This window comes from Tyto alba, unplaced genomic scaffold (genome assembly GCF_018691265.1).
Source record: "Tyto alba isolate M040663 unplaced genomic scaffold, T.alba_DEE_v4.0 Super-Scaffold_45, whole genome shotgun sequence".
Lineage (NCBI taxonomy): Eukaryota > Metazoa > Chordata > Aves > Strigiformes > Tytonidae > Tyto > Tyto alba.
The window spans coordinates 36,678,496-36,700,116 of NW_024881321.1; the positions used below are offsets into that span (position 1 = coordinate 36,678,496).

Sequence of the window (21,621 nt, forward strand, 5' to 3'; positions counted from 1 at the left end):
GCTGCCCTCTGATATACCAGTAAAACTCTGGTCTATAAGCTGTTGCTCTGTGTCCTGTTACTCAGAGATGGCAGATAGACTATATCCACACTTCTTTATATAGGAGTTAAAAAAAAAAAAAAACAACAAACAAAAAACCAAAAAATCACATCATAAAACCCCACATCTCTTATCTTTCTTTGTCAGAGAGTAATAGCACTGTAGGATGACAACATCTGCCATTAGCTCTCTTATTCAGAAGCGTCTCCCACTTTTACAGTAAATTTAGAGTGGGTTGAGACTTACAAAAGTGCCACAGAGATCATCTGTTGAACAATTTCTCCCTAATTACACTTGTGTAAGTTCAGAATAGATGCTCTAGGCATCAGTTTCCAGTTTCCAGCCACTCAATCGAGCAAATAAATTAGTTAATATTTGTCTATTTTTTATTTTCTTGACAATATTTTATGCTAATTGCTCGAATGATATCCATCATAAACAGCATGCTAATTAAAGAAAAAATAGTTTTAAGAGCTCTATATTCCAAGTGCACATTTCCAAGTTTTAAAAGACAGAATCACAAATGGATAAGTCTATTTCAGCAAGTTCTATTCATTTAGATCTCTGACTTTCTAAAAGCAGTAGCATCTTCTGTCATAGAGAGTGATCATTACTCACAAACCACAATCACTTGATTCTGACAAACACTGCAATGCAGTCAGTCTTTTCAGAGGACCAGAACACATTATCAAACCAATCACTGCAAAAGAAATTAACAACCAGCCAAAGAGATTGTGGCCAAATACACTAGTCTTGCATATTTGCTTCTATCGAATAAATTCTAGCAAAACACTCCTCAAAAGATTCAACATGCTATAAGACTATTTCAAAATCATGAAAAAATAATGAAGGATATAGATAACAACTGTAAAAAGTTATCTTCAACAAATATATCTTTGCTCACCACTTGTATCTCCTTCTCGCCTTGACCTTGGCACACCACGGGAGGCAGCATTTGAAAAGCCTTTTGAGGTAGTGCTTTGTAAAGAAGGCTGGCTTGCAGTTAGCGTCCATGCAAGACGTGACCCTAACTGCTGACGGAGGCAATCTCCAACACCTGGAGCTTGATAGGATTGTCTAAAAGGACAAAAGGAAGAAACATCTAAAAACTTTGATTCTGTACCCATCACCTGGTTTGGGGTATGCAAATTTTGAAAAATGCCCCAAGCTTGAGTGTGGTTTTTGTGCATGTTCTGTTTGTTCATTTTTTAAAATAAAAGAACCTTAAAAAAGGGTGCAGAAGATACAAGCAATGTTTTGCTTCTTATAAGAGCACACTTTCAAAAAACAAACAAAAAAAAATGTAGAAAAGAAAGGAGGTATGAATTTGGCAAATACTATTTCATACTGAAGACTGACCTTGTCCACACTAAACCGTGTAGATATGCTGAAATGGATTAAAAGTGCAGTCAACTATAAAAATAGCAGTCAGAATAAACAACAAATATTTAAGTTTTGTTATCACTTGAAACTGTAGTTACATGACAAAGAACTAATGGAAAACACAGAAAGAAGAGGAAGTTCACTTCCCTGCTACTTTACTGTTTAGGACTGTTTGTACCAAGTGCCTGAAGATGTGATCAAGGCGGGAACATCTAGATGAGCTCTGATTTCCCTTCCTCTCAAGCTTGTCAATTCATCTCAAAAATTAGTCTTAAACATGAAAAATGTTAAGACTAGAAGTTAACTTTGATTATTTTTGTATCATGATGATGAAAGCTAAAGTTGAAAATATTTGCAAGGGATTTTTGCTGCTCTCCCCTCCTCTATTTGAATGTAAATATTTTGAAATATACACATCTTAAAAAAAAAAAGGGAAAAAAACAACCAACTCAACAAAGCTGTGAAAACAGTTGCAGGGAGAGATGGAACAAGACTGCAGCACAAATGTCCATGTAAAAAAAGTCAAGGAATGCCTTCCCTCTCAACTGCCACGTAACTCATGGGACGGTCACACATGATACTTCTATGACTGTAGCTACTGAACAAGAACACAGCTCCCAAAACAGCAGCTCTTGCACTTAGCATTTTCAACACCTCAACTAGGGTACTGCACTGAATTTAGGCTGTTACACTTCAGGAAGAATGTACTCTAGAAACAACAAAAGGAAACACATGTTAAGAAGTTCAGGAGGAATTAAGCTCACAGAAAGGTCTAATTTGGCTAGCCCAGCTCACAGACCACAGGACTAAAGAGAGAGCAGTGAAATAAAATGGAACAGTCTGAACAGGTCAGACCAAGAATATGTCAGGAACAGGGTAGGTTCTGATGATATTCTTGAGGAAGCAGATACACGAAATAACCTCACTGACACACCTTTCTGCACTGTATCAGAATTATATAATGGTTGAGGTTGGAAATGACCTCTGGAAATCACCTCCTCCAACCCTCCTGCTCAAAGCAGGGTCAACTAGAGAAGGTTACCTGGTGCATTGTCCAGTCATGCCTAGAATATTTTCAAGCATGAAGACTACACAACTTCTCTGGGCAACCTGTTTCAGTGTTTCACAACATAACTCCTGCCCTCAAACACAGACCCCCACCTCACTGCAAAAAACATTTTTTTTTTTTTCCCCCTTACGTTTAATGGCGATTCCCAGTCTTACAAGTTTTGCCAATTACCTCTTGGGCTTCCCCTGGGCACTGCTGAGAAAAGTCCGGCTCAGACTTCTCTACTCCCCTGGCCAGGCATAATCACATGAGTAAGATCCCCCGCTCCTTTTCTTCTCCAGGCTGAACAGTCCCAGCTCTCACAGCCTCCCCTCATCTGTCAGGCACCCCAAACCCTTAAGTTTTGGACTTCCTTCTCCAGACTCCCTCCAGTGCGTCCATGTCTTTCTTTGTACTGTAACTGGACCCAGCATTTCAGATGTGTCCTCACCAGTACTGAGCAGAGAGGAAGGTTCACCTCCCTCAATCTCCTGGTGATGCTCTTCCTAATGCAGCCCAGGAGGCTGTTTGCCTTCTTTACCACAAATTGTACACTCATGTTCAGCTTAGTGTCCACCAGGAACACCAGCGCCCTTACTGCAAAGCTGCTTTGCAGTCAGTCAGCTCCCAGTATGTACTGGTGCACTGAGTTATTCCTCCCCAACTGCAGAACTTCCCTGAACTTCAGAAGGCTCCTGTCAGCCCATTTCCAGAGCCTATTGAGGTCCCTCTGAGCAACAGCTAAATTACCTTCTTTATCAACCATTTCTCCCAGTTCTGGATCATCTGCAAAGTTGCTGAAGGTGCACTCTGTGCTGTCAGCTGGGATGAAGGATCCAGCTCCTGGGCTACCCCATTAGTGACTGGGCTCCAACTGGACTTTGTGTCACTGATCATAATCCTTTGAGTCTAGTATGTCAGCCAGTTTTCAGTCCACCTCACTGTCACCTTATTTAGTGCTTATTTTATTAAGTCTGTCAATAAGGATGTTAGATAGACAGTGTAAAAAGTCTTACTAAAGTTGAAATAAACAGCATTCACTGCTCTTCCCTTGTCTACCAAGTCAGTCATCTCATCACAGAAGGCTGTAAGAAAGGGAAGACATGCTTGACCAATCTTAAGTCTGTGCTGACTACTCCTAGACCCCCTCTTGTCCTTCACACGTATAGACATGCTTTCCAGGACTAGTTGCTCCATCACCTTTCAGGGCTGGAGGTGAGGCTAACCAGCCCGTAGTTCCCTGAATACTCCTCCTTGAACAAAGGAGTGACATTTGATCTCTTCCAGTCCTCAGGAGCCTCCCTCAATTGCCACATTTCAAACATTACCAAGAATGGCCTCACAAGGACACTGGCCAGCTCCCTCAGCACTTCTGGAGGCATCCCATCAGGTCCCACAAGCACTGATCATCCTCTGCCAGGGACAAATCAGGAGCAGTGAAGACATTCCCAAGGGTCTCGGGGTCCTGGGCTGGTCTTACCAGCACAGACCAAGGCAAAGAAAGCACCAAGTACCTCAGCCTTTTCAACACCTTCTGTCACCACAGTCCCTTCCCCTTGAGCAGCAGGCCCATGTTTTCTCTAGCCTTCGTTTACTGTTTATGTACTTGCAGAATTCTTTCTTGTTGCTCTTCATGCCCCTTGATGGATTCAACTCTAGGTGAGTTTGGGCTTTCCCTGAACACTCAGTGTCTGTGCCCCTCAGGTACCCTGGATGCCCCCCCGCACCTGCCCCTGCTTCCATCTGTTGTACACTTTTTTTACATCTGAATTTTGTCAGGAGCAACTTGTTCATCCACAGAGGCCTTTTCCCACCTTTGGTTGACTTCCTGCTTGTCAGCGTGAACCATTTTTGAGCTTGAAGGAAGTGATCCTCAAATATCAACCAGCTCTCAGGTCGGGCAGCTGGACTAGATAACTGTTGTAAGTCACTTCAAAATGAACTATTCTATTCTATTCTCTTCTGAACTCCTCTTTTCTCCAGGGCAGTCTCTCATGGGATTCTTCCAAGCAGATCCCAGAAGAGGCCCACATCTCCGCTCCTGAAGTCCAAGGATGGGATCCTTTTGCCCTGCTTCTTCCTTTTACAATCCTGAACAGCACCATCTCATGACCACTGCAACCAAAGCTGCCCCTACATGACACAGACTCTGTACAGCACATCTCTGCCAGGCTTCGTAGAGCTGCGGGGGTAATACAACATGATATACAATGGCACAAGAGGGGCTCAGATTTTGAGCATGTTATTTGACTGTGTTAAATAAGCTAACACAGAAATACTTGGGTAATCATTTGATGGCTTATTATTACCAGCTTTTACTCATCAAAAACTGAACTATTCAGTATTGAAATGTTTTGGTTCCAAACATAGATTCACCTTGGTATGAACACACAATTAAACCACTGCTGAACAGTACGTGTTTTAATATTGTCTTTTTTTAATAGGTAAATTCTTAATCAACTCTTGTAAACTTGGCGTTTTCTCCAAAATAAACCCAGTCCACTCAAGATGGAAGACTGCTCTAGTACAACAGCCAACCTGCTGCAAACATGCTTAAAAGGAATTTTGTGCAAGAAAGGTCACCCATTCAAAAATGGAGGACGTTAAGTCTACTAATTTGACACTGGCTGAGGAATGCTTTGTAAAAGGAACTTAACTGAGCTTAAGACCAAGGTGTTTACAGAAGAAAGATAAAGACTATTTCAAAGGGTTTCAGAAAACTGAGACAAAATTTGGAAAAGGACTTGACACTAGAATCCAAAGGAGCGGATCCAGTAAAATATCAGCTGTTGAGCAGATAGCTAAGATTAAGAATGGATACACTTGGCCAGCCATTTGTGGCTTCATATAGTCTTATGATAGCACTTGATATTCAGAACTGTTCAGCTAAAACTCAGTTTCTGTGCACCTACAGTGGTATTTCCAATGGCATACAAATAGGGAGGATGGGGAAAAGAAAAAGAATAATAATAAAAAAAAAAAAAAAAAAGACAAGCAGATCATCTCTACTCTTCTCCAAACCTATTTGTAAGGCAAACCAGTTTAATTTACCCTGGAAGGAGTGACTGTGGAGTTGGTGTTGGTCCATTCAGGGCATACAGGCTGATGCTGCTGATCCCACTGCTCCCCATGCTGCCAGAACTCTGGGCAGACTGAGCACTGCGATCTTGGTAATTCAGTGGAAGGCTCTGAGGCCTGGCATAGTAATAAGGGGTTGAGTGAGCATCCCGTGGCAATGCTTGAGCAAAAAGCGTGGCATAACTTGATACCTGAAAAGGAAAGGATTTGAAAAGGGCAGAATAAAAAGAAAACATTTCTGAGTTGCTTTAAGTCATGTCTTTAGTTAACAGGAGTGTAATATTCAAGAATGCAAAAAGTAACTGAAGACCATTTTTATGCAAGAAATACCTGTTGTTACAATTATAATGACAAAAAAAGCAAGTCCCTTACAGTGAGCAGAAGTACTTTTAGCAATATAGCTTATTTTTGCCTGCAAATTGTCATTAGCAATAGATGCAAAAAGCACTTTGGCGCTAGCAGAGCTGCAACCAAAGGAGGAATTTTGCTTTCCCTACTCTATTTCAAATTCATTAGCATGTGATCAGACATTACACTACCAAGCAGAAAGCAAACAAAATCCCACCCATTTAATAAAGTCACAAATTCAGCTACAAATATTGAACAGCTCATATATTTACATTTATTTAATATTAAAAAAATAACAGAAAAAACCTGCAGATTCTTTTGTCAAGTTTGTTATTCTTTTCAGCCTCATACACAAACACTACAAACACAACCTGAGGTGTTGGCTAAGTCTGGACAGTGATTCTTAATGACATCTAAATTAAGTGACACACATTTACTGTTTCTCCAAAGTAACAAAGGTCTCCTCACCTACCTTGTTAGACTGCTTACGTGGATCTTCACTAAGACTAAGCAAGAGGTAGAGTATTGACCATTTGTTTTTCAAAATGCCCTTTAAAAAAAATGATAAGACAAAGAGAAATTAGTTTGTTTCAACTCTTGATAATGTTTTTTTTTTAAATTATCCAGCCTACTAACATGTACATGTATAAATCAATTTTCCACACAAACAAGACCAACTCAGAGCCACATTCTTGAGTAAACTAGGAATGTACGGTGCAGCCTCTGTATTGGTAATTTGATTTATTTTTTCCACTGTGTTCAAATCATTAACTCTCACCTGCTCTGAGATCAGCAAGTACACTCAATTTAAAATTCATAGCTACTAAGAAATAGGTTCAACTCTGTGTAAACTTTTACCAACATTCCCACACTCTCACCATTTAAAACATCTCAAGATGCAGATGCTACTCTGACCTAAAGGTGAAAAAGGAAAACTCCTGGTACAATTTTTAGCAAAGAACCCTTTTCTTCACTTTCCCCTTCATTGTCCTTTATAGGGAGGCTTCAAAAGTTTGAGGGTTTCAGTTTCTGTTACTTTAAACGCCATTTAAGAGAGCTACCAAAATTCTCACAGCTTAACAGACACTGTTAACATGAAACTTGAGGAATATGCAATATAATCTCTAGCAAACAGACAGATACATACAGACTGCTAGAATAACACTCTCAGCAGCTTTAGATCTCAGCAGAAAGCTTACCAGCACAAGACAAAACAATGCTAAAGCTCAAGCTACAAAAAGAACGCTCTGAAGATAAGAGTTATAGCAAATATCAAAATGTTTTAGATACACATATGTTTCTGGAAAAATTACTCTGTAGGTTTGTGACACTAATGATCGCATCTGAATTGATCAGGGACATAGAACCTTATAATGGAGATTAAGTAGTAGAGTAAGTCTAAGAAACTCCTACAAGTCCCCTCACAATATTCATCACACTATGGTCTGGAATACTAAGCAATGTTGAATATAAAGGAAGCTTTAGTCATACCAAGATTCGACAGAGATTCCACCCCTTAGGAAGCAATGGAATTCAGTGCTACCAATATTGCAAAAAGCACTTTCAAGGTCACTTTGAAATCCCATTTTTTAAACACATTTTCATTCTTACTTTTTTCTATTTTTCCTGTTTCTCTGCAAATTCTGCATTTTGTGTGTATATTTTACACAGTGTAGGAAGTTTGGCCACAGAACATTTCTTTCTTCAGTACAGAGCCTGCCAACCAAACCTACCAAAGCTCTATATTGTTATAGAAGAGTAGGAAGAGACATTTTATATCATTATGTGGAGCAGAAGACTATCTCCTGCTTTGATCTTAACAAGCAAAAATTAGAGTTACTGCACGTGTTGCAAATGACAAATCCAGCAACTCATTAACAACTGGTGAAGGAGCAGCAACATCACCACTTAGACTTATTCTATCCTGGACAGTAGAAGTTCCTCAAGAAGCACAGTCTGCTCAGCTGGCGAGCTGCCACTAAAAGAAGCACTGACCTCCTTTTCTCTTTAGAGTAAGGGATGAAATGAAGTTAAAACAGATTCACACAAGCTTTTTTTCTCTTAGTTGCTTTCAAGAGAATTGCTGAACGAAAAAAAAGCCTCATTGATTCAGAAAAATGCATATTCCTTCTGTGCCCTTCCCTAAACTCATGAGGAAAATAAATTACTGTCCATCATTAATACCAAACCTAACAGCAGACTGAATAGTAATTGGTAGGGTGAATTTTAAAGAAGGCAGTATTCAGATGATACCATTTCATGTACATTAGATGCTAGCACAGAAAAAGAGACAGAAGGTTAAAAGAACTTCAAACGTTTGTGCAGGCAGCAAAATATGAGGAGATGGCTGATGTTAGCTTGTATTACATTTGGAAGAATAACTCAACTGATATGAACACAGACAAGGCATTTTGTTTCAGAGTTTACAGCCATAATGCTTTGCAGCCATGTTGCTTGCCAAATGCAGTGGTATGGCAACATAGTACGTAAACTACAGAGACACACTACAGAAAATATGTATTAGAAGAGCAAGATCACACAGTGTAACGCAGGCAAGAGAAAGCTGAAACCAGTGCAAATAATTCACAAACCCATAGCATAAGGCAAACAGGAAGAGTTGCACAGTAACTTTAGCTCCAAGCACTAACAAACTAATGGGTAAGTTAAGTATGGATGAGGGGATGGGCAGAACCAAGTTTTGACTGGTCACACTCTCCACAGAATCACTTTCTTGTAATCTTAAAATCTTACCATTATCCTGTAAAACTCAGCAATTATCTTTACATAAATTAATTAGTAAAAAGCAGAACAAAGAAAAACGTTTCTCCTAAATACAAAGAGCAAAATCAAGACAAATTTTCTGTTATATAGGAAACATAATTTTCAACTATTTTTTGTTGTCAAAACCAGCTTCGTATGATAACTAGGAATCTTATTTTATTACTGCCCATCGTACTCTACTTTGCTAAATATTCAATTTTATGGAAAATCCAGAACAGATTAGCAGCAATCATTTTTCATCTACCTATTCTTGCATCTTCCCTCCCTTTCACCTGCTCCATCTTCCTGCATATACACGTTCTATACACTAACATCTTTTGTCAGAATATCAACATGCAGTATTCTTTGATTAACACTGGTGTTAGCAACATCATCCAAGACAGCAAATGCCTAACCTTCAACATTAAAGACTTGGAGCACTTAAACATTCAGAAGCACTAAGTCTGTTTGAAACCTAGGCATTGCTGTAAAATAAATGACAACGAGAAAATTCATCAGTTTTACATATTAAACGAACACTTCTATTTTTACAGAGTTCCTTCCTTCATATGCAGTGCCCCTTTGTGTAACTGGACTCAAACTAAAAAGGTACCCTTTATTCTCTTCTGATATACAATTAAATCCAAATTAATTTCTAATTAATAGCAAACAGCTCATAGTAAAAAACAACAACAGAAAAAAAAGTAACTTGCAAACTTTTTCACAAAGATTACAAAATGCTTGAGGTTGGAAGACACCTCTGAAGATCATCTAGTCCAACCCCTCTGCTCAAAGCAGGGTCATCTAGAGCAGGTTACCCGTGACTGTTTCCAGTCAGGTTTTGACTGTTTCCAAGGATGGAGAATCCACAACTTTCATGGGCAACCTGTTCCAGTATTCAACCATCCTGTTAAAAATATTAATGACCTGAGCACTCTCCAAAACAACTCTGTAACATCAGAAGGATGCATATGTGTGCTTTCAGTTTCTTTACTTTCTATACATTTATTACATTACCTGTGAACTGAGTTTTCTGTAGAGTTCTGAAAACAGAGCAGCATCTGCTTCCCTTCTTTGTCGCACAACTATTAAAAAAAAGAAATCTAGATTAAAAATTTGAACAAAATATAATAGTCATGTCTGAAATTATGTATTTGTGGTAAACTGGAAAATGTACCTAAGAAAGCCTAATGATGTTTAACTGTTTCACTCTATTTACTCATGCAGTTTTGCCTGCTTTCATATTACCTGCATTCCAGCCCTGAAAATTCTTACATCAGGAGTGATGCAATGTGTATCTGTTTTGCTTAGAGCAATTAAAATACACACCTTCTAAGTAAGTGCCCTTTTAAAGTCCAGTCTGACATTCTGTAGGTTTGGGGAATTAAAACATAACTGAAATAGCTGATACAGGTTAAAGAATGCTATAAAGCCTTTCACAAAACTAAGTGAATTGTTCCTATTTTATGCAATAAAAGCAAGAAATAAAACTAGTAGTGCCACTTGCTCAAAGTCAAGCAGAATTCCAAGGCCACACAACTTTTCTATATTAATGGTCTCAGTCACAGCCAGTTACATAACAGAAGCCTTTGCTCAGAGGAAAAACATCTTCAAGCTTTAAGATATCTTCAGAAAAGGCATGTTACATCAGAAAGAGTCAGGTTTAAGGAAAAAAAAAAAAGATAAAGCAAAACCATCTGAAGAAACCTTAATAATAAAAAAATTGCTGTTAAATGTTAGAAATCTTAATTAGCATCAAAAACCACTGCTAAGTACACTTTGACAAATGTGTCACTTCCTGCACAGTAACTCCAAAATAAGTATAAAGTTAGAAGTTAGTCACTTGTTACCTGACCACTAACATGAGCCTATAAGCTAAAGTTGGGGAGAAGGAAGATGAGGGAGAAAACCCTCTTCAAAACTCCTGGCAATAGGCCCAAAGAATATATGCTGTGCTGCCTAGTACCAGGCAAAGCATGTAGAAATTGATCATGCAGAAAGTGTATACTGTAGATTCCAGTGCTTTGGAGTTGCATTTAGAGAAATTTTCATGGGCTTATTTTCCTATCAGCAAGTCACAGAAGCTCTGCCTTAGCAAAAAACACACATGTACTTTAAAACAGTTACAACCACTAACTTCTCTTACCCTAATTCAAACTCCCTGACTGAATATTCAAAGCTCAAATATGAAGATTTAATTTCATTAGCACACCTCAAGTATTTGTCCCTGGACGTTCTACTGTAGAGCAGATAATCTGCTGAAAGCAGTATCTGGCTTTTCAAGAAGAATGCATCACAGCCCCACTGGATTCACGCAGTGCAACACTTGACTTCAGAGCAGCACAGAGCACGATGGAATGTAACTGCAACATAACTTACACTGTCACAGTCTAATGTTTTGGGTTTGAGAAAGCGGTTGCAGAAAACTTGTAGAGAAAATGAAGACAAGAAATACCAGGTAAATCACATAAACAATTCTACCAATTCCCAGGATGCTCACTCATCAAGTTTCACACAGCTGCTCATGAAGTTAATTGTGCCAAAGCATAACGTCACAAAAGTATCCATCTTCTAAAAAGAACTACAAATTCACAAAGTCTGAGTACTACTAAAGTGAAAGGAGTGCAATATTAATTGTTCTTTATTTTCATGGTGGCTAAGATACAAAGTAAATGGCAGCAAGAGAAGTCTAAGCTGAACATTCAGAAAAATCTGAGCTGTGAATACTGACAGCCACTCAGGAATACTAACTAGGGAATTAGCGGAATTTCCATTACGAGATTTTCAGGGGGTGAACATTAATATCAGATTAGGTAACTATCTGTGAGGCAGAGTCGTCCCGTTTTCAGAAGAATAAACTGATCAAATAACTTTCTGAAGCACCTCCATTCCTGTTTCGGAGAAGAAACAAAGATGCACTTACGTTCTTTCTTGATTTTCTCTGCTACGAGAAATTCATCCCGTTCAACAGTGGGAGCAAAGTTACTTCCAATAACTCTCACTGCATACTGAAACTGTTGGGCTGCATCAGCTGAAAGAAAAAAGGAAAACTCTTTCAGTTAAGCAGAGTGTTAAAGTTCTATGAAAATTTTTTTATAAATTAGACATGAGATTACATTGCTATGGCTGAATCTGGCATAAATGTACCTGGCTTAGGTCAGGTGTTATAACATAATCCTTATGACACACTGCTAACCAGAGGGCAGAAAAGTCCAGGTTAATCATGAGCATATTATCAATGCTATACTTCAAACACACTCATCTGTATACATTCTGCAAAATAACAGCACTTAAATTTATAAATAAGCCTTTCCTATTCTGTGCTGATGCAAGAAACACTTAGGCCTACCCAGTTATTAGAGAGCATTAGCACACCTCAGCTGGCTCTGCCCTTCCCCACAGACTGAAATGCCGTGGGACTTCGCACAAAGTCACACAATTCTGATCACACAAGAACAACAGAGCCATGTTCAGCAGGCACTCTTTCTCACCACACACCCCAGCTGGATTATCCTACCCATGGGAATCTTTACTAAGATATCCACAACAGTGGCTTTACCAGTTTGCACGTTGGTTTTAGGTTTGATTTTGTTTTGTGTTTAAAACAGTTTACATGGTTTCACCACTTCGGTTTCAAAGCTACCTCAGCAATATCTGCATCATATCCCAATGCATAATGTAGATACTGATGTAGTGGTCACAAGCCACTGACCTGCTTCTTCCTCATGCAATAATTCTATTTTTAATATTGTTGCTGAACAGTACTGTTTCAGTGCAAGTATCTCTGCTTTCTGGGAAGATTACCAGTCTGGTAACACTGAGATAGGGCCAGCTCAGTACTGATCATGACTACAGCACAGTCATGTTCTCATTTATTGACCTGAAAATCAGCCAAACAACAATCCTACAAACGTGTCAAATGCCCTTACAAAATCTCAGATAAATTTTTACTCCACATACATGATGGGAAGGATACATAAGAAGAATTAAGTGTAGATGCATTGTGTCAGCTACTTGAATCCTTACACTTCCTGACTTCAAAGAAAAAAACAACCATCTAAGCAATTCTGCATATTAAGTCTGTTTTGTATATAACAATTATGTGTGCAAATGCATCAGACTCTATGTGTTTTATTTAGTCAGTAAAGCAATCAACTTTCAGAGAAAACTGTAGAGTAATGCGGCAATAGGTCAGCCAAGGAAAAGGCAAGGATGTTGGCCTGGACAAATACGTCCAAAAGGAACATAAAAATGGAATAGGAGAAAGGTTCACTAGAAGAAATATTTTAAGCATTGAATCATCTCTTAAATTAACTAATATTTACAACTGACAAGAATAACCTGGGAGATACTAGGAGTCAATTATTGATTAAATGCATTAAAATCTCTTAAATTTATAGAAAGGACAAATCTGAAATCAGAATGTGCTTTTTGTATGCCCACTTTTTACTGTCTTATGATATAATGCCACTCATTGGTCCCAATCTACTAGAATACAACTGTAGACGAGCAAACATTCACCAGTTCACAAAGCAGTACTTCACACAATTGGGAAAATGTCTGCTCAAGACAGAAATATTCATATTTAACAGTATTTGACGATATTGGCTTACAAAAGGAGCAAGGGTATCATTCAACTTTCCAGGAAGAAAATGCCAATATCCAGACTACTGTAAGGTCACAAATCTGCATGACTTAAATACCTCCCAGAAAGAACAGTTCTACTGTTATATTAAGCAACCTTTCACTTGCAATAGGGACTTGAAAATATAAATATAAAATAATTTAATAGTTCAGCAACTGATAGCTTAAACTGAATTGATGAACCAGGTGGCAGGAGTTAAGTATGAGGAAATGTTTCTGAGTAATTCTTAAGTATAATGCATGTCCTTACAGAACAACTTAAGATTTCCAAATGTATTCTGCAAGGCCAGATAAAGTCAAATACTAGCGTTAAGTTATCTTAAACAATAAATGATGCTCTGTCTGTCATACTCAACTGTGTACATAGCAGCAGTCAGGCAAGAGCTAGGTTCTTCTAATAATTCTTAGTCATATTTTTTGACATGGTGTTATAGTGACTTAACATGGGCTACAAATTAAAAATAAAACTGAAAAAGGAGTTCCAGGTCAAGCACCTAGGATGAACTCAAGGAGAAGGAACAAGGCTTGATACCAAAGTACTTTATCAGTTATGACATGTATCTAGGTTAAATAATAAACCCCCTCCTCCCTGATCAGTCACTAAAAAGCAAGAGACAATGGATCTCCAATTAACTAGTTCAATACAAGTTATAGAAAAATATAAAAAGAAAGAAACAATTAAAAAACCCAACATAAATAGATGTTGGCTTAAAAAAAAAAAAAATGCACACACACACAGGCACACACATCCCAACCACAAAGACACAAGATCTTCCCCCTACAGTTCCTCCTCATTCATTAGATGTATTATTCCAATTTTCTAAGGAAAATTACACTCCGAAATTAAACTTCCATGTCCACCTGCACCACCCTATCCCTTAGGGTTTGACATTTAACTTTTTTTTAAAAACAGATTTGGTAGACATCTCAGCAATATCAAGTTAAACAGGTCTCACAGAAACCGGGGACTGGTAGAACAAACATCCAAACAGCTCTCCCTGGGGGAGACAGCAGCAAAAGCTCAGTGGTTAAGTATTTCCTCTCATCTGCCTGCACAGAATTAGCAATACGAGGTACTGCCTCCTGCTACGAGTGAGCATGAAGGAATAGAGAGAGCTGGAGGATGAAGGAAGAGTCATTTCTGAAGAGAGGTACACGGAATGAAAGTACAAGCTGACAGCATTGCAGCTGAGGAATGCAGGGGGTTTACTGACCTGCAACACAAATCCACAGGAAATAAAGACATATTTAACTTCTCTGAATGAACTTGTTTCCTATATATTTATGATCCTGCAGTATATCACAGTATGTTTTTCTTAATGGCAGTGCTGAATAAGAAAATATGCAGCTGATTTAAAAAAAAAAAATTCTGCTGTGTCTGGACAACTAAGCATTATTCATTCAGCTGCTTCTGCTAACTTTTCAGTATATGCTACGATTTATACTGTGGTTATCAGTAAGCTTAATGCTTGGAGACAATTTTTAAAATCAGAGCATTACATTTTATTTATTTACACTGAATGACAACGTAGTTTTCCCATGTAAGCAATGCTGTACTTACTGTGGTTATTTTTTTTTTTTTAATTATTTGGTTTCTGAACAAAATGTTTCATATCAGTGTTTCAAAAAGATTTAAGTGCTATGTTTCCTCTCTGTTGTTCCCTGTGGTTTTGGGGGTTTAGAATAAATTCGAGTGAACTAAGATCCACACAATGAGAAATCAAGTCGGTTTACTATCTTTAGTCACCTGATAATTACAAAATCCAGAAAAGAGGTATACAAAGTCTCTAAGAACTCTGGAATTTCAATTCTCCAGAATTGACTCAAAGACGGTTATACATTGACACAACTTTAGGTGGGGTTTTTTTCTGCTGATTATAGTAGAACAGGGATTTACCTCCAAATAACAGAAGAAAATAATGGACTTCATTTATGTGTTTTGCAATCTGCCTGACATTACAACTTTTAAAGGACTACCTGTGCTTCTAGTTCTGTGGTACAGAGGAATACTGATGACAAGACAGAGACAAAGAAACAGATGTGAAAGTTTTTAGACAGAAACCTTGAATATTTAAACATAAACCCTCAATTCAATAAACAAATATAACAGATACATTACTAAGGAGCAGGGTTTTTTCCTATAATGTGGAAGTCTTAAGAAATATATACAAACTTCTAGAATTACCTTCTATTTCAACATCAACCATGGGGAGACTAGTTAAAGCACAGAAACTTAGTGTGGTCTTTTCCATAGTGTCTTAACAAGGCATCTGAGAAAGATCTCTAGGTGAAAGACTACAATTCCACCAAAAAAATTCTGATTATTAAAACTGTTACACTACTAACAACATGGAACAAAGTTATCTGCTCTTTACACATACAGATTTGCACTGCCAATTCAATAGCATCATCGCAAGACTGTATTTATATTATATTTTAGTCAGATTTTCATGTTTTATTCATACCAAGTCTAGCTTCCCTTTTACAAATAAAACTCCCTGCTGTGGGAGTTCCTTGAGCCTGTAAAATAATTTCAGTACCTAAAGTGATTAAATCTAACTTAATACAGATATCTGTCAGTAAAATAAAGATTCACATCGTTTGTAACTAACAGACACATTTAATTTCTTCCCTCCTCAAAGAGCAACCATTATGACAACAGATGGGCTTAAAATACATAGCTGTCTCCATAGGCGAGCATCCTTCTTCATCAGAAGCTGATTATGGCACGACCGTTATGTAACAGCAAGCTTGAGGTACCCGATGCATGAAACTGCAGCTGTTGGAGGGGTAAGGGGGGAAAACTCCACTGATCATCACTTGTTTTCCACATGTTTGACCAGAGCAGCCAATGCAGATAGACAGCCACTCCCCCTCAGATTACATCCCTTAAGTAACATGCACATGCATCCACAATTCATGATACTGGTAAGCAGTCATACAGCTGAAAAAAGAAACAGCACTTGTGAATCACCAAAAAAACAATTTTTTTTTCTTTTTAAAGCTCTCTCGTTTGAGCAATCTATCAATAATTCAAAGATCTGTACTCCACACAGCCATTCAAGCTTTCCTACAAACAATGAAGTATTACAACTGAACTACTTCAGAAGGCAGATAACAGCATTTTAAACCTGAAGAAAACACAAGCGTGACAAGGAAAAAAAAATATAGAAGCAATGCACAGGAAGAATTTAGTTATAAAGCAAGCAAGGAGAAACCAGACAAACAAAATTTAAAGGAAAAGTTCATGAGACAAAGAGACAGTTGGCCAACAGACTTACAAGCCAGCAGTATTTCAGAGGAAATACTGAAATTCAGCAAGTCTTGCTAAAAACAAGATTCTAACATTACCTACAGTTTTAGGAAGTTAACTGAAATTCACTTTACCATTTTACACATTTCTTTAAAAAACATCAGCTACAGATCTATTGAAGTTTCCAGAGGGAAAAAAACAAAGTCCTGAAGACCTAAGTAGCAATTGAAACCATGTTTCCAAACCTTGGTATATCGTGATTGTGAGAAACCTCGTTTCCTGGAAAGAAGACATTTGGTTATTTTAATTTGTCTGTAAGCATAATTTCTAAACTATAGGGCAATTCTAATAAAAGCTCATCTAAACCAAACAATGAAGTCTTTCAAGAAAGTAAGCAATTAAAGATTAGAAAACTCTCTCCACTATCTCTTCTTCCAGTCAGATGTCTGTCATCCCACACAACAGTTTTGCTTAAATGCAGATAACAAAATTATTTTAAAACAATTACACTCTACATTGCATTCAATGCTCTAGGGGTGGCACTGATGGGCTAACAACTATTACTGCAAACTACTCAGATACAGATGCTGCCACCTAACACATGCTGAAGAAAAAAACCCAAACTTCTTCCCCTGTTACAAAGTATTTGCTCAACACCTCATGTGCTCCTGTTGCAAAACAAAGCTTGAAAGAAAAGCTGTAGAACTTGAGAACCCTCTTGCATATGTCATAAGCAGATAATGTGTTTATCAATACAGTAATGCTGTTGTATCTTCTCTGTTTTAACTATATCAGAAGTTTTACAACAGTCTGAATTATTACCCAGGCAAAAAAAAAAGGCAATTGCATTAATACGATATCATATACTGATAAACTAAACACTAGTCTAGAATGCCATTAGTGTTACCATTTCGTTTTTGAAAAGAATCTACACATATTGTAAGAAAAACTGCTTGTTCTTGTAGAAAACATTGTGCTTGAGAAATGCAATTTTAGGACCAGGCCAGTTCTTAAGTATTCCTGAAAAACATTTAATTTTGCGTTAGTCTTCTGCTTTAGTCAACTATCTTAAGCCTCTCCATTGTAAGTTCATTTCTTTCAGAAGGAAAAATAACAGTAAAAAAAAAAATATATAAAATGTAAACATAAATATATTCTGTTCATGCAAGTTTTTATTTGAAGCATTTAAAGTTTATTCTTAATTAGCTGTCTTTCTAGTCCCCACACTCCTCTCGTACAAAGGAGAAAACCCAACAAACCCAATAAAACTCAAAACAATACGCACGCCCATGTCTTTCCTTACTTAGAAGTTGTCCATAAACTTTGAAGCACAGCACAGGAAACATAACTATTCTTCAATTCTGGTAATAGTGCTGGGTCTTGTATTGTCAGTAAACATTTATTTGAGGAATGTCCCACTGGACTATCAGCAACTCAGTCACACAATCTTCTCAGAAATTTCCTTCACTGTGAATTTTTGCCTAATTTGTCAACTCGCATTTGCTTGTTATTAGCACTGATTAAAACCCCTCCATATCACCTTTCAAATGAATGCTATATTTTCTCCCCACCAAGAAATTTTAACATCTATTCCAAGCGTTCAGAGCTTAAAAAACAAAACAACAACAAAAAAAAAAAACAACAACAACAAAAAAAACCACACACTAACAAAAAAATCCCAAACCAAACAGCAACAACAAAACTGCTGCTTACATTACAGAAATTAAATTATTAAATTAAGGCCATAGCATGGACTTAAGGTAGCAAAATGAAGTGTGCTTCAATTCCGAAGACTGAAATACTACTTTCTAGAGTATGAACACCTCCAGCAGTACTTCCACACCAAATAGGTGTAGCTTGAATATTTACAGCAATACCGTTTGATTCCATTGGAGGCACTAAAAGTTCTTACAACTGACAAGCTTGTACAGCACTCTACAAAGTCTCTGACAAAGACTACCAAGAGGTTTATGAAAGATAGCCAAGAACAAGAAGCTTTTTGTCAGAAGGATTAAATTCACTGTCCAAAGAGAGTCATGTATAACTTTTGGAGTTAACATATAAGGGGGAGAGGGGGAATAAAAATCATAGAAATTACCGCACAGACAGGTAAGCTCTCTGCAAGACCAGGTATTAGTGTAAATGTGAGGTGGATAGCTTGGATAAACACAGAAAGATTGATAATACAGAACTCGTACACTAGTTCTTAGAGGCTGTGAGGACAGGAGGAAGAAAGAGGTCAGCAATGGCTCCAAGCGCAGAGATGCCCAGCTAACCCCAGGGGGTGACTGCAGGCACGGAGCGCCACGCGAAGCTAGCTTTGAGCCCTTACTGGAGAACTGGCTAAAGCACAGGAGCAGAGAGATTTCAAACCTTAGTTCTGCCAAAAAAAAAAAAAAACAAAAAAAAACAAAAAAAAAAAAAACAAAAAAAAAAAAAAACAAAAAAAAAAAAAAAAAAACAAAAAAAAAAAAACAAGAAGAGGTAGATTTTGGGGGTTTAATTTTCAATAGAGTTCTTCCATATCACTCAGCAGACCTTGTAATGACTTTCTCAGAGGCAGAGCTGTTTGCAAAAAAACAGTAACTAGGCTTATGCAGCTGACTGATTTTGGAAATGGAACAAGCCATTTCTTACTGGATGGCCTCAAAAAAGGGGGAAGAGAGAGAGGATAGCTCCACCACTGGGAGCCTCTGCAGTCACATTCCATCACAGCACAAATTCATGTTAACATGAATCTTTAACAAATGGAAAGGTGGAGGCCACGTAAGGCCATCATGGGCAGAAGCAAAACAATCCTTGATGGAGTCTCTTGTCCTCTGGGTTTATGGAAGATTTCAGGCATGGGATTGCACGATGTAGACAAGGATGCAGAGTAAGATCACTCATCCCACGTTAGCTGTAAGGGCACTACTGTGATACAGACATTATAGAAATGAAACCCTTCATCTCCTCCTGAAGCTGAGCTTCCTCACAAACATAACAAAACACGAGTGCTGAGCAGGAACATAGCCAAGTAGAACAAACATTCTGGAGTACAAACTCAGGGAATGTACAGGCAGGAAGAACCATTAGATCGTCGAATCTCAAATCCTTTCTATTATTTACCCATCACATTTCACCCAATTACTTCAGTACCTTGTATTTTACTCGAGCACCTATTCCAAGAAGGTATCAAAAGCTAGGATTTCAAGAAAGTCGCAGCAGGCTAACTACACAAGTGGCTAAAGATGGCTGTTTGTACTTAGCTTCAGCTTCCTGTTACGAATTTTTACTAGAAATTTCTCTAATAAATTTAAAGATCTCTTAAGCATCTAAGCTTTTCCCCCTAAACTATATAGGAGTAACTGAACATCATAAATCACTTACCAAAGACTGAACTGATTATACTTGTAAAGTTTGCTTCAAAAAAGAGAACGTATATATGCAAAGCAGCCTAACTTCAGCAGTACATAAAGGGAGAATCTGGATGTAGACCACTAACCACACACAAATACCATACTTCAAACTTATCCTGTGCTGAAAGGAAAGAGTAAGATGCTAAAAAAACTTGTCTGGTGGTTTCCTTACCACCTAGGGGATACATGCATCTACCTCAACACAGGATGCTGGTACTAACAAAACTCCCTTATTGTCTTTATTTGTTCCTTGGACATAGAAACTAGGGTTGGGGGGGAAACAACCACCATACATACCTTTCACGACTGAGATTTCTTTCACAGACTTTTTATCAGACTCTATACACTTTAAATCAATAGCAGAGCTGATGACAAACTAACACATGTACTACAGTTGACTGTTCCAAGAGAGAATTCTTACGTTAGAAGGGTGAGCCTTCAGTGCTAGAGTCCCTCATAACACAAAGAGCAGGGTAAGGATGGGTTTCCTACCCGTCACATGCATAAAAATATGGGTGATGGCAAACATGGCAGACAACCCACATTATTTTTTTGAAGTTGTTACTTCAAAGAAGTCCTCAGATAACCAACAGCTGAACAGACATAGTGGGCTACAGGTTGCACGCAGCAGCTTACCATGATTTGGGGCAAAATTTCCCCTTTCATTAGTCACACACACAAGAGATTTTAATTACATTAGTATAGGAAGAGGCTCAACATTTATTTTTAAAATAACAAAAATCAAAGTTCTCTTGCATGTTTTCACACATAGTGCTTGCAAATAAACTTATTCCAGTCAGAAGAGATGGAGATGTATAGAAACTATGGCTTCAAAAAGGCGGCTAGATCCAAAGTTGGTATAAGTGAGACACCTTTCTTCAATACTCACACCTTGACTGATAAACGCCAAGGTTCCTGTTTCTATTCTCATAATCTGTTTGAGTTTTATAAGTATCACAGACCTAGATAAGATACTCGATACCAAGAAACAAGCTTAGACTGAGTTTAGATTGCAGTCCCTTTCAAATCTAAGAAAAAGAGTCATGAAGAAAAGGGAATTAGGCAATACCGAAATAGTGTCCTCACAGAGGCCTCCACTACTCCAATAAAGCAAGACAATCTCTTTTTCAATTTTCCTTTTTGGAAACAGAACTAGCACAATGATTTAAGATTGCTGGTAGCAAAAAGTTCAAAGTGCTCTTAAATAAGAACATATACCAACTGTATTAGCAAAAAAGCAAAAAATGGCCTTAAAGGTAGAGCTATAACAGCACCTTAGAATTGCAGGCTGATGTGAAATACCCTTTAACATACAGTTAAACCAGTTGCTAAAAGAAATATGTGGTTACATAAAAACACAAGAGGCATTAAGCAGTTTAGAAGCTACCTTTGATTTAGGGTAGATTAGGGAAGAGGATAAACTTGTCACATCCTAATACCTCACATCAGGAATTCCTGTCACAGAATTATTATAGATTGACAATTCTGGAAATGGAAAATTTATGGCCTTGCAGAAGACTTAAAAATGGAATGGAGAGAGATTTTGGAAAACAAAACAAAACACAGCAAACAACAGCTGTTGATCACAGAATCACAGAATTATTTAGGTTGAAAAAGACCCTTAAGGATCGAGTTCAACAGATCAACAGAATACTTCTGTCAAGGACTCC

At 37.8% G+C, this 21,621-nt stretch overlaps 1 protein-coding gene across 2 annotated transcripts in view; it reads right to left on the minus strand.

The window, feature by feature from the left end:
- The window catches only part of TUBGCP3 (tubulin gamma complex associated protein 3), a 68,781-nt gene that overhangs the window by 44,705 nt on the left and 2,455 nt on the right, over positions 1 to 21,621 (minus strand). For both annotated transcript variants that reach the window (XM_042806094.1, XM_042806093.1), the window contains exons 2-6: positions 11,580 to 11,687; positions 9,674 to 9,741; positions 6,369 to 6,446; positions 5,522 to 5,739; positions 944 to 1,116 (exon numbers count right to left, since the gene is read on the minus strand). In XM_042806094.1, coding sequence (XP_042662028.1) covers positions 944 to 1,116; positions 5,522 to 5,739; positions 6,369 to 6,446; positions 9,674 to 9,741; positions 11,580 to 11,687 — 645 coding nt within the window. The remainder of the gene's footprint in view (positions 1 to 943; positions 1,117 to 5,521; positions 5,740 to 6,368; positions 6,447 to 9,673; positions 9,742 to 11,579; positions 11,688 to 21,621) is intronic.